Here is a 13,180-nt window from a genome sequence, read left to right on the forward strand (position 1 = left end):
GCTGCCGGGCGCGTGCGCGCAGGGGCGGTGACGCTGCGCAGGCGCGCGTGGGGGACAGAGCCAAGATGGCGGCGGCCTGAGGGGAGTCATGGCGGGGCTGGCGCGGCGGCTGTTCTGCAGGGCGGCGGGGCCGCCGAGCACCCGCCAGCTGCGGGAGGCCGAGGAGGCCGCCCCGGTGTTCCAGTACGCGGGGAAGGCGGCCAAGCGCAACGACCGCGTGTTCGTGTGGGGCTTCAGCTACTCGGGCGCCCTGGGCATCCCCAGCTTCGTGAAGCCGGATGCGAGCTGGAAGAAGCCGCGGCGCATCCAAACCACGCCGTACCGCCTGGAGACACAGGAGAAGGTGGGCCCGGTCCCATCGTGTCTCCCCCGGCCTCTGGAGCTTGGTCGGGGCATAGCACAGCTGAGAACGGCGTTACTGAATCGGATTTACAGGCTTTGCCATGATTCAGTGTTTATTATCGATATAGTGGTATTGCTTGGGATGATTACTGTTTTAACTGCAGCAGCATATAGTTTAGAAAATATGTGTTTGTAATTTTGTTAGAGGCATTAGACAGCCAGGGTGTGAAGAGCATTTGCCAGATAAATTTGGCCTCTGCCAGTGGCTCTGGGGCTGCTCCCACCTGACAAACGGGACATTGTGTTGAAAATTATGTTATTCTTTTGCCTACATGTTTCACACGTGCTCTGCTGTCTAGTGCAGAGATGGAGCGTTCATAGAATATCTTGAGTTGGAAGAGACTCGTGTCCAACTCCACGCAGGACAGCCCAACAATCCCACCCTGCACCTGAGTTTTCCTTGGGGCCGTGCCCATTCCCTGGGGAGCCTGTTCAGTGCCCGACCATCCACTGGGTAAAGAGCCTTTTCCTGATACCCAGTCTAAACCTCCCCTGGCACAGCTCCAGCGGTTCCCTCGTGTCTTGTCCCTGGACCCACAGCAGAGGTCGGAGCTGCAGACTCCAGTGAGATCTGACCTCAGTCTCCATTTCTCCACAGTCCAAGTGACCACAGTTGCTCCTCATGTGGCTCTTATGCTGGGCTTTTTATGTCAAAAGGAGTAAAACATGTTATTCTCTTAATATCTCTATATCTTTGTTTGGTTTGGGTTTTTGCTTTTTTGGTTTTTGTTTGTTTGTATTTTTGTTTGCTTTTTGTTTGTTTTTATAACCTGCTGATGCAGGTCAGCAAACAGGTCTTTCTGTGGTGTTGAATGGGCCCAAGATAATGCAGAAATAAAGACGTATGCACACAAAACCAAAACTTTGAGGCAGAAAGGTTGGACCTGAGTTTTCACCATTGTACTTACCACAGAAGACTGATAATTTTTGCAAGACCATACATACCATAAATTTGGGCTGCATGTGAACGTATCTTAATGAAAAATGAATGCTGATGAACAAGTGTGGGGTGAAATTTGTTTTTCTAAGCCACAGTTTCTGACTGAATGGTGTGGGTTTTGTGTGTCTTCAAAGATATCCTCTGCTGCCTGCGGTTATGGATTCACACTGCTGGCTTCTAATACCAGAGACATCACCAAGGTGTGGGGCATGGGGCTCAACAAGGATTCCCAGCTTGGATTCCAGAGAAGCAGAAGAGATCAAAGTAAGCATTTAAGTGTTTTAAAGACTTACAACGTGACACTGCAGTATGCCTGTGGTACATGTGTTGCTCATTGCTGCCCTCATATCCACTAATGCCTTTCTGCAAAAGACCATCTGTAATTTTTTTTTATTTTAATTTTTTTTTTTTTAAATTTAGGTGTGGGTTGGGTTTGTTTTGTTTTGTTGGGGTTTTGCTGTTTTTTCCCCCTGCAAGTTGACTGTAACTGATTATGTGTTCTTCAAGTTGCTAAATCGTTTTAAAGTAGAGCATGTCATTTTTCATAAATGTTAGGTATCTTATTCCTTATGAACCTAGCCTAGCTAATCTTTCATGCATTCCTTATTTCTGAAGGTGCTTGTAATCTACTTCTCTTTTAATATGAAGCACTAAGATGTTTTTCACATTTCCTGATACATTTTTGTGATTGTTGCTCTTGTACCTTGTTTGCAATATCCCCAGTTGCACAGAATGTTTGTGTGTGACACTAGGCTCTAGTGATCCAGCTGTATTCACTGAAGTGCTTGAACATGTGGGCGAAAGCCTCAGTTTCACAATTCTGCTATCTGAAGCCTTAAAAACATTCACCCTCTAGTTATGGTGGGCTTTCTTTTAGGCAGTGATTATTGGCTTCAGCTATCTCCATAGCTTTTATCTTCTCCCTCCCTCTGTGATAAGTCCCTGTCAACCTCTTTGGTTAGTTTCTTGTCTTTCTAAAATGTATCTGCTTTTATAACAAAGCAGAAGTGAGTGTGTGAATGTACAACAGGATCAGCAAATACATGTTGAATTTACTTTGTGGAAGCTACTGTCTTAAAATTGTTGTCTCTTCCTTAAGCTAAGGGCTATGAATATGTCTTGGAACCATCTCCAATTCCATTACCACTGGAGAAGCCACAGCAAACTCGAGTCTTACAAGTGTCCTGTGGGAGAGCCCATTCCCTGGTCCTGACAGATAATGAAGGAGGTAAAGTGTTGCTTGTGCTGATGATGTCAAGGGGTGCCTGACTATGCTTTTACTAAAAGCTTGGGAAAAATTGTCTTCTGTCTTTTAGAACTATATCCCAGGTGGGTTTTTGCACTGTAAATGGGATGCAGGCAGCTGTTGGCCTTGTAGGATTGCTTCTGCAAGGCAAAGCCATGAGCTTCACTTAGCTTAAATTGTAAATGTGTTGGGAGCTTTTTACTGCAAGGTTTGTTTCTCCAGCTCCAGGCCTGGCTGAGTGCAGCCTTTTTGTCTTGTTCACTCAGATGTGTTTTTGAACACAGATTTGGGTGACTATGCCAGTACTCCTGTGTTACTTCCCCTTGAAGCCCCAGAGTGCTGTGTTTATAACAGCAATTAAATAATTAATAATCCTTTCTAGAAAAGATCCTGTTGGTGAATTGTCTCTCCACATCCCTGGGAACTCTGATGCAGTGCTGCACCAAGTGATCCAGTGCAGCTTCTTAGTGGGTGCACTGGTTGGTTCGTTGATTCCCACTCCTGTGGGAATGCTGATCTGAGTCTCTTTGACAATGGCAGGGTGAACCAGGCAATGCTGACTGTGACAGGCAGTGGGCTCCAGGTACTGCTGCTGTGCCTGCAGCAATACTGCTGGGTGGTGTTGGTGAAAATGGATTCAATCACTTTAGTTCAAGTGGACTTCCTTTGAAAAAAGCTTATGCCAATTTTTACGTTGCTGTGCTCCAACTTTCAGACTTAGAACTGTGTGAAAATACTTTGTGGACCTGAAAAGAGGCTTTCAGGGGATTGGGCAGTAATAAAGCTAGTGTGTTTTATCATTGTTTTTCAGTTTTCACAATGGGAAACAATTCTTATGGACAGTGTGGCCGGAAGGTTGTTGAAGATGAAATTTACAGGTAAGAATTCAAAGACCCTGAACTTTCTTAATGTTGGAAACATAATTGTATGAAAAAAACCCTGCAGAAAAGCCTAAAGGTGGAAAAGGTGTGGTAGTTAAGCATGCCATTTAAGATTAAGGAGTCTAAGATCAGGCTTTTGTACTGCAGGCATCATACAAGCAGCCTGGCTTTGAACCCAGGCTGGGCACTAGCACTCTGCTTACCACATTCACAAGAGACAAAAGAATGTCAGCATGTGACAGTTCTTGCAGGGCATAGTGAGAGAACCCAGCCTTCATAAATTGCTTGAGGAAATTTGTGTTAGTAGTTGTGCTTTCTCCTTTTGGCTGCTCAGAGTACATGTGCTGTTCCTGAGGATGCTGGAAGTGCCATTTAATTACAGAAGAAGCATCCTTTTGTTAAGTCTCTGCTGAGTCTGTAGTGCTTTTCCTTCACTGGATTTTTTGTGGGTTGCACCAAAGCTCAAAGTGCTCTGTATGATAGAGTAAGTAATAGTGGGAATATGTTGAGTTTCTGATTCCCTAGTAGGACCAAAAAAAATTCTTGTTCATTGCTCTGTCTGTGGTCCACAACACTTGGTCTGTAACGTTTGAGAAAATAGCTGTAATTAGGTAGCTTTTGTTACTCTTGATACTGGAAGTCAGTCATTGTATTGTTCGTAATTCCTGGTATAGTGAAAAAACTGCAGGGATGTTAGCACTACACTGTGCTCTGGGATACCTGGCTTATCTCTAGCCAAGTGTAGTGTTCATATGGGTATTGCAGTGTTATTTAGTGTCTCTGCTCATTCTAGGTTAGGGACTGTCTTTGAGGGTTGCTCCTACCCCCAGTTATTACAAGAGCTTATATTTAAAAAGTGACAGTTCTCAACTTCTTAAATAAGAGAATGTAGAATTATGTTCCTTCTTCATGCAGGTATTTTGTGGTGAAACTACATGTGAACAAATTTCTCTACTTGTGGTAATAAAGTGGTTTTCAGTAGAGGCAGGTTTATCTTTGTGTTTTTCAGTTGCAGTCTTCTGAAATCCTCTGTGTTGCCTTTTCTCTTCTTGGTGGCTGTTTGGTGTCCAGTGAAAGCCATCTCATTCATCAGCTGAAGGAATTTGACAGCAGAGTTGTCCAGGTAAGAGGATCATCTGAACTCAGTCCTGAAGATGAATTGGAAACCAGCTGAACAGCCAAGCTCAGAGGGTGGCAGTCGTTGACTCAAAGCCAAGTTGAAACCAGTAACAGCTGCAGTACTCCAGGGATCTGGGCTCCAATCCTGTTTCACTAGTGATCTGGATCACAGAGTGTTCCCTCAGCAGATAACAGATGGCATAAAACTCTGAGGGGAGTGACTGATAAACCAGAGGGTGGTGCTGCCATCCAGAGGCTGGAGAAATAGGCCTACATGAACCTCATCAAGTTCAGCAGTGGAAGTAGCTAAGTCCTGTTGCTGGTGCAGAACAATTTCAGGCACCACCACGGGCTAGGGGTGACTGTTTGGAAGGCAGCTGTGCAGAAAAGTCCCTAGGGTACATCAGGCTGACCATGTGCCTTGCTGTAGAGAAGGCTAATGATACCCTGGACTGCATTAGGGGGAGTGTTACCTACAGGTCGAGGAGATGATTCTTTTTTTCTACACTACTGTGTCTACTTCTAGGCTCTCCACACCACTGTTCTCTTCCTGTCATGATTTCTTCCCTATTGTCACTTTTATATTGCTTAGGAGTTTAAATTTTGTCTTTGCCATTTCAAAAATGAGCTGTAAAACCATCCACTTACGCTAGCCAGCATTTTTCTAGGTCAGGTTCCTAGGAGAGCAAGGGGACTGCAGGGCAGCAGAAACACCTGCCGTGGCTGCAGTATTCCCAGGCACAGGAGCGGTTTGTTGGTATGTCTGTGCCCCTGTAGTTTTCTGCTGTTTTCTATGTTGTATCTTGTGGTTCTTGGCCTTCCCTTTCTCTAGAGCCATGTGATCAAGAGAGAAAGGTCAAAGTCTGAGCTGATGGACATCATAGAGGTTCATTGCTCAATTTATCTGTCAGTAATGCTTCACTAAATCAAGTCTGAATATGTGACCTTTCCTGACTAGCTCTGACCTCTTGTTTGTGTGCAGGTTGTGTGTGGGCAGGACCACAGTCTGTTTAGAACCAAGAAAGGTACAGTCTATGCATGTGGATGGGGAGCTGATGGACAAACAGGTAGGAACTCAGCTCAACTTGCTTTTCAGGGTATTGAATACAGCAAGCTGCCCTAATTGAGAAGTTGTCATGTCTGTCATACATGTGTGGACAGAAAGGGGCTGCTGATGTTTCCAGTTGTGTGTAGATATTTACTCTTGTGTAACTAAACTGAGACAATCCTGTTCCTCTTTTGAGGACCTTTAGGATGGTGCTCTGGCAATCCAAGCATGCAGCTGGAGGAGAGTGTGTTTGCTGTTTAAAGCTTTTGAGGGGATGTGGAGGTGACATGGACAGCTTTGCTCTTCAGTTTGGTGGTGGCTTTGCCTTCCTTGTTTTGGGGCTGTTCTGTACTTTTGAACTGACGAACACTTTGGTAGCTGTTGCATGTTTTACCATGGGATCCTTGGTGAGCCCTTTCTGTGGTGGCTTCTGCTGCAGAGAACTTCCTCCTCTCAGTAATTCCTACTCTCTATTCGTTCTGCTGCTCCCAAAGCTGAGTTCTTCCCATAATTCTTTTGTGCCAATATAGTATAACCCAGCTTTCTGTCATGACATTCTGGACTCTTTTCCGGGCAGCAGTTTGTCATGTAAAGCATTTTCTTCCCAGCCTCTTTTGCCATTTCCCCAGCTGTTGTCTGACTGATTGCAGTGTGCTGTGACTCATGGCTCTCCTAGCAGAAGATAGGATGCAGTCAGTTTGTGAAACTTCATCTCTGATGGAATATCTGCCTGGCTTGGTTATTGTTCTTCAAACACTTTGGTCAATGCAGACAAGAGATGTGAGACTCTTCAGGGGGCAATTGTATAAAGCTGTTGTGTACTCCAGAGAGGTGGCTTTGGCTAGTGGAAATGGTGTCTGTTGCAGCTGGTAATTAAGCTGTATAGACAGAAAAATTTATTTCAGAAGAAGGGTGATTTTGTTATAGCATGACAGAAATGGTCCTATGCAGTCATTAAAAGTGTGTCTAGAAAAAAAATTCTTCATAATCTCTACTTTTTTTCCTTTCAGGTCTTGGACATTATAACATCACCAGTGTTCCTACTAAGCTGCATGGGGACATTGCTGGAGTAAACATTATCCAGGTCTCTTCCTATGGGGACTGTTGTCTGGCTGTTTCAGATGAAGGAGATGTCTTTGGCTGGGGAAATTCAGAATACTTGCAGTTGGCATCTGTCACAGAAAACACACAGGTCAGTTGACTTAGGGGTGTGTATTTATGTCTTTCAGTTCAGCTGCTGTGCAGAGTTAAAAATTATGTGTTTTTCCCTGTTCTGGGTTCTTTTGGCAGCAGATACAAACGCCACTAGCAGTCTGCTTTTACATAAGCTTACAAAACCAACCTGTCTGACATGTTTGTGTAGCTTTAGGGGACAATATGTTTTCCCACTTTGACAGGCAAAGGTTTGTGTCACCTCACCATAGTTTGTTAGTCTAAGAACTCCATATTCTTCTTTCTCCATCCCATGGACTTTGCACCAAATTGAGACCCAGCCCAAGTGGTTTTGCTGATTTCAGGACAGGAATTAGTTTTTTGGCTGGCTAATGTAGGATTTCAGGTGAACCTACTTTGAGGATAGTGCTGATCCAGATGGCTCTTGGAAGTCCTTTCCAGTCAGCCTGTATGCTGGTGAATTTTTCATGGGCATCCTTAGTGGGTTTATAACATGAGTCCTAAATTCCAGTGTCTCACAGATAAAAGGGTTTTTTTAGCCAGCTTACATGGGGCATTGTTAGATTGCTGAGTTCACACTAGGCATTATATTACTGAGGCAGTTGGTCTCATGTTGCAGCTACTTTAGGAAATGGAGTCAGGAAATTAATCAATACTCAAGCTACTCTTGGCAGAAGGCTAAGAGCTGACAATTGTATTAGAATAGCTTTAGCAAAATTTTTAGAAAGCTTTTCCTGTGCCTCTCCTAATGTAGCCTTAATCTAGGGCTGAATACTGAGACCCATAAGGCCTGAAGACAACAATCAGATTTTGCAGTGTAGCTGTTTTCCTGGCTGGGTGGGCAATGGAGCTCTGCAGCATCTGAAATGGATGAACCAAAAATGAGCCTTAGCTAAAATACAGATGCAGTCCAAAGTGTAGAATGGCAGAGCTGTGAAATCGAAGATTGCTCTTTACAAATGTATGTATGTTGTGTTGGACTGTACCAAATAAGTGTCGTTTTCTTCAAGTAATTTTTCCCTAGTACGTTCAAAAATGCCGCTGCAAACTGAATTTTAGTGATCTAACCCAGTGTGAAGACAACCTATTGACTTCCCCATTGTGTCTGATTTTTAAAACCCAGGGATAAGAAGCAGTTATTAGTCATTTTTAGCCTTGTTGCCATGCATGTAAGCTTTCCTGTAGGTAACTTTTTCCACTTTGTCCTCACCTTAATGAATTCATAGGGGTTTTTTTTCATTTTGGGACTTGCACTCATTTTATTATTCAGTCAATAAAGGTTGTATCAGGAATCCAATGTATGTGAGCTCTAACCAGAGCTAAAGAACGAGTTAAAATGTATCTAGTTTGCAGTTTACCTTGTTTCTAACTACTCTTCTGCAATCTTGTACAGGTGAATGTTCCCAGGCATTTGCCATTCAAGATTGGGAAGGTAAAGGAGGCTGCCTGTGGAGGGACTGGCAACATGGTGCTGACAGGCGAGTTCACTTGTAGAATCATTGGCTTTGGTGCAAGGCCACACTGTAGGTGGATTGTAACATTATGAAACAAGTATCTTGTTTTCTGGAAACAGGGTAATACTGTATGTTAGGAGGAAAGCTGGGAGGCTGAGAAATGTGATATAGGAATGTACTGGAGGAGTTGTTTTCACTAGTGCAGAACATTGCTTCCAGTGTGTGCAGACTAGAACAAGAGGATGGCAGCTGTTTGCTCTTACCTCTTTTGTTTGTCATGGCCTATAGTGAGAAGTAGGCTGAAGTATTTTATCCAGATAACTCTTGTGTTTGCATTATTTCCCCATGAAAGTTTTGCCTAGGAGGCTTGATATGCTTGTATAGCTTAGGAAAAGATTGAGGCATTTGGATGGGAATGCATTATTTGCAGCTTTTAAATAATCAAAAAGTATTAGACTGGAAGAAAGGAAAATATCCCTTTGGTTCTGATTAATTCTTGGTTGTGGCATGAATTTCACAAGCACAGACTTTCTTACAGAATGTGTTCTTATTGTAATACAGAAGAAGGAAATGTTTTTGTCTGGGGATATGGAATTCTTGGGAAAGGACCAAATCTAATAGAGACAGCAGTGCCAGAGATGATCCCACCCAGCCTTTTTGGCTGGTCAGACTTCAGTCCAGACATCCGTGTTGCTCATGTTCGCTGTGGACTCAGCCAATTTGCAGCACTTACAAGTAAGTTTCTCATTCTGCTGTCATGGGGAGGTCCTGTTGCTGTGTTATTGGCAGAAGAGAAAAAAGCCCCCATGTGTTATAGATTGTGTTTTGGTTGTTTCTGCTGTGGAGCTGATCCAAACACTTCTGAGGTTTGTGTGTTTTCCTGAGGAGCTCAAAACTCTTCGGCTCTGTTCAACACAAATTTTTGCTTTTCCATAGCTGTCATTAGAAGGTCACTTCTTTCAGACAGTCAAATAAACAGTCTCTAGGTGATGGCTTGGGACAGATCTCACTGCCTTGCTTACTGGATTTGCTCTGATGATAGCTGATACAGATCAACTGCAGTTGTCTAACTTTCAGCACAAATTATGATTTTCACAAATGATTCCCTGGAATTTCTGCTGCTGCACTCTTCTTTCAAATAAAATTCCAAAGCAGGTGATGTAAGAGGGGGAAACAAAGATGTGTGCACAAGGAGAACTTGTTTCTTGTACTGCTCATTAGGCATAATTTTCTCCAAATGCAAATACATTTATTGTACCTTGAAGTAAATCCGGTATTTGTCATACTGCTTCTATCACCCTGTGTACTCCCAGAAACACTGCAGCCACATTTGCCAGCATCACAAATAGAATTCTTCCTTTTAATGACTTTATTCTCTTCTGCTTTTTTTTTTTTTTTTTCTCCTGTGTAGACAAAGGAGAACTGTTTGTGTGGGGGAAGAATCTAAGAGGGTGCCTAGGAACTGGAAGAATGGAAGACCAGTATTTCCCATGGAGGGTAAGGATGGTGGTATTAAGGCCAAGAGTATATTGTTTGGCTAGTTTTTGTTATCCTGAGGGCAAGGACCATCATTTGCTGTGTGGTTTTGTTGAGTAATTCTGAAAGGAGTGGAAGCCTAAGATGACTGTAGAAGTGCTTTGTTTTCCAGAGGTCCTTGTGTAGTCTGCTTGGGAATGGAGGTATTCAGTAAACCTTTTAGTATGCTATGCCAGTAATGATTTTGAATCCTAGAACAGCATCTGGTGCTGTGCCACCACATCTGAACAGTTCTCATCTCCTTCCTGTCCACCATCATCTGCTTGCTACCCTTACTGCTTCTCCCTTCCCCTCCTAACCTGTGCTTCTGTTTATATGTGTTGCAAAGAAAGCCATCACTATTGGTCATCTGTCCAAGTCATTACTCACCTAAATTTGGTGAACATTTTGGGCTGTAGTGGCTGCAGGTCCACATAGCAGTGGACTTCCTTCCCACCTGTGGTGGTGGATCACTGGACTGGCTGTCAGGTTTCAGCAGGAGATCCTTACTCAGCTGTGTTCATAGATGTTTCACAGTGCTTCCAGTTCCACTGCTTCCCCCCAGATGCCTCTGAGAGCCAGACTCAGTGGATGTAGAAGAGAGTTTGGTTCTGGAGTTCTGCATTCAGCCTAACAGATGCTCCTGGTCTCCATGAAGGCCAAGTAGGAGATGAGGGAGGCGATCAGTTGGACCACCCTGTCTGTGTCTGAACTTGCAGTAAATGTGTTTCTGTAGTATACTTTCTTCTTTTCTTAAAAATGAACAAAACCAGACCAACTCTGGAACACTTGCCTAAAATCACACTGCTGTGGCTGAGTGGAATTTCTAAATTCACTTCCCCAGGTGTGGCTGGACATTGGGGGTTATGCCCTTTCAGACAGGCAGCTCCTGTCTGACAGTGCTGTGGCAATGTGCCAGGATCCTTGTCTGTGACCTCCTGCCCTACAACTAGCTGCTGTCCTCTGTCTTGCCTCTAAGGAAAAACTTGCTTTTTTAGACTCTGCTTTCCTCAAGTTTGAAGTCAGTTTTAAGTGAGTAAGCTTCTGGAGTGAGGCGCTGGTCTATTGGCATCAAAGCACAAACTGCCTTAGGGTGAGTTGAATCTTTGTCTTGTTCCAGTTCTTGATGATGGAAGAAGAGGCAAATCCCTGTGGTACTTGGGCAGACCCTCTTCCTAATGTCTAGATTATGCTCTGTTCAGTCATGCTGCTCCTACTGCTGAACAGATGGGCTGAGGCTACAATCTCCTCACTGTCTGCTAGTGAGCCTGCTCTTCTTTCTCCTTCCAAAGCTTTATGTGCTTCTGTGAAGGAAAAAAGAGTATTTCACAGCTCAGTGCACAAGCCTGCCTGGTGCTGAATCTTGCTCTTTCTGTGCTTTCAAGTTGGCACTTGCATTGGTACAAATCCCTGTGAAACTAGCTGGCATGTTGAGCAGGAGGATGAGAAATAGGAAGTACCAGGTACAAAGTACCAGCTTGATAAATAACCCAGTGTCATGTGTTTCATCCAGGTGACTGTACCCGGAGAGGTGGTGGATGTGGCGTGTGGAGTTGATCATATGGTAAGCATGGTCAGATCTTTCACCTAGAGATGTTGCTGGGTCTCAGCACTGTACCAGGGCTTGTTTTTGAGCTTCTTGGAAAGGAAAACTCATTTTATGGAACCAAGTGACTGTGAGCAGAGACAGCCAAAGCAGCGTCTGGGTGCCTTATCATCCCTGCCTTGCTGAAATGCTGTGGCCTGGCTGCAGGAAGGAAGCACGTTCCCCGAGGAACATGGAGATGCAGGGAGTGCTCTTGCTCCTTTGTGATGAGCTCCCAGAGAATCTGAGGCCCAGCCCCAAGCTGGTGAGCCCCTCTGTGCATGCAGAGCATCTCCCTTAAGGAAGACTGGCATGGGATGAAATCTACAACACAGGACATTGAAATATGGACATTTCCTGTCACCTGTTCTGGAGTTAGTGTTTTGCAGAGCCAAACTATTTCTCAAGGGAAAACTTGGGTGTTTTTTTATTACTGTTATGTGGAAGAGAGGTCATGCTATGTCTTGAAGCCCAGCAAAGCTATCCTGGGTGGCCATCCTCATCTGCACTGTGCCCAGGCTGTTACCCTGTGCAGAAACTGAATGCGCAGCCCTTGCCTGGAGGCAGTGATGTGTCTGTGGGCTGTTGAAGGCCTTCTGTATTAGTGCTAAAGACTGAACCCCAAAGGAGCACATTCAAAGAGTGAGAGCCTGTTTGCAGGGGTAAGTACTATCAAATAAGACAGCAGGCTCTGTGCTGCAGGACAGATGGATGGTGACAAGCCAGTCTAGCTTATTGAGGGAGGCTGGAAACAAAGCCCTTGATCAGCTGCCTGCAAAATCAGTGCTCAGGCATGGATGTGAGCAGTGCTCACCACCCCTCAGGTACCTTTTGTCTCCTTGTGCTGATCACACATCACTGCCTTTGATTGTTTTTGGATTCCCTACACTCTTTCTGTTTTCAGAGGTATGGTGGCTCTCAGTTGCAATTAGCTGGGGATTTCAGGATTGCCTAGCAGGCGAAGGAATGGGTAAGAAGCAGAGCTACATTCCTTGGTATCTTCTTAGCAGTAAGCTGATAGAGATGGGATGCAACAGCTGTATCTGTAGCAGGCACCTACCCAATCTCACACCCAAGTGTGGGGAACTGTCTCCTGTGAAACACTCCAAACATCAGGCAGAGTTGTGACTTTTCTCTCTGTGTGGGATACTTTAGTGTGCAAACTGTTTAGGTGGAATCCAAGCTAGTAGGTTTTCAATAAAGTGATTGTAAAATCTTTATCAGTAGTAATAGGAATATTGTTGAGCATGATTTGCTCATGCATTGATTGGCTCTGCATTTGAACTGCAGCATTTTGGGTCAGTTATGTGACAGGAAACCACTTTTGTCAGCTGGGCTGGCTCCATACCTGCAGGACTGATAGCGTTGTAGTCAGGTATTGCATCCATATATTGGCTTCATTAGATGAAATTCTGTGCCAAAATTCTGTGTGTAAACTTTAAAGTAAGTTTTGAAGGGTTTGCATGAAATACAGGAAAGGTGAACCAAAGTACATGGAAATAGAGCCACATCTCTTGAGTTGTTGTTGATGTTCCTGTGTAACACACACTGCTGGGTGGTTGGGGCAGAACAGAAAGCTACCATGAAACTGGCAGACCTTCAGTACTCTGAATTCCCATTTGGTTGGCTTTAATTTATACCTTATTCTATGCAACTTGTGCAGTGTGTGGTGCCCAGGCATGTCTTGTTGGCCTCATGGGAGCTGCTCTCATTCACAGCTGTTTCCTGGTGCACCTTGGGGCTGGGCCTTCTGAAGAGCTGGGTTGAGTCCTTGTGTTGCATTCTTCCTGTACAATAAATTGCAAATTCTGTGTTAA

The 13,180-nt window shown here is 44.3% G+C and overlaps 1 protein-coding gene across 1 annotated transcript; it reads left to right on the forward strand.

Moving 5' to 3' along the window:
• Positions 1-58: 58 nt before the first annotated feature.
• Positions 59-13,180, forward strand: RCC1L (RCC1 like). The gene is made up of 11 exons (XM_005525985.3): positions 59-343; positions 1,477-1,606; positions 2,442-2,570; positions 3,400-3,466; positions 4,541-4,592; positions 5,571-5,655; positions 6,647-6,828; positions 8,203-8,287; positions 8,825-8,998; positions 9,675-9,760; positions 11,292-13,180. The coding sequence occupies exons 1-11, from the start codon at positions 89-91 to the stop codon at positions 11,367-11,369; spliced, it is 1,323 nt and encodes a 440-aa protein (XP_005526042.1). The 5' UTR covers positions 59-88; the 3' UTR covers positions 11,370-13,180.

This window comes from Pseudopodoces humilis, chromosome 23, assembly GCF_049639895.1.
Source record: "Pseudopodoces humilis isolate 2021_Gansu_Grassland_sample_001 chromosome 23, ASM4963989v1, whole genome shotgun sequence".
NCBI lineage: Eukaryota > Metazoa > Chordata > Aves > Passeriformes > Paridae > Pseudopodoces > Pseudopodoces humilis.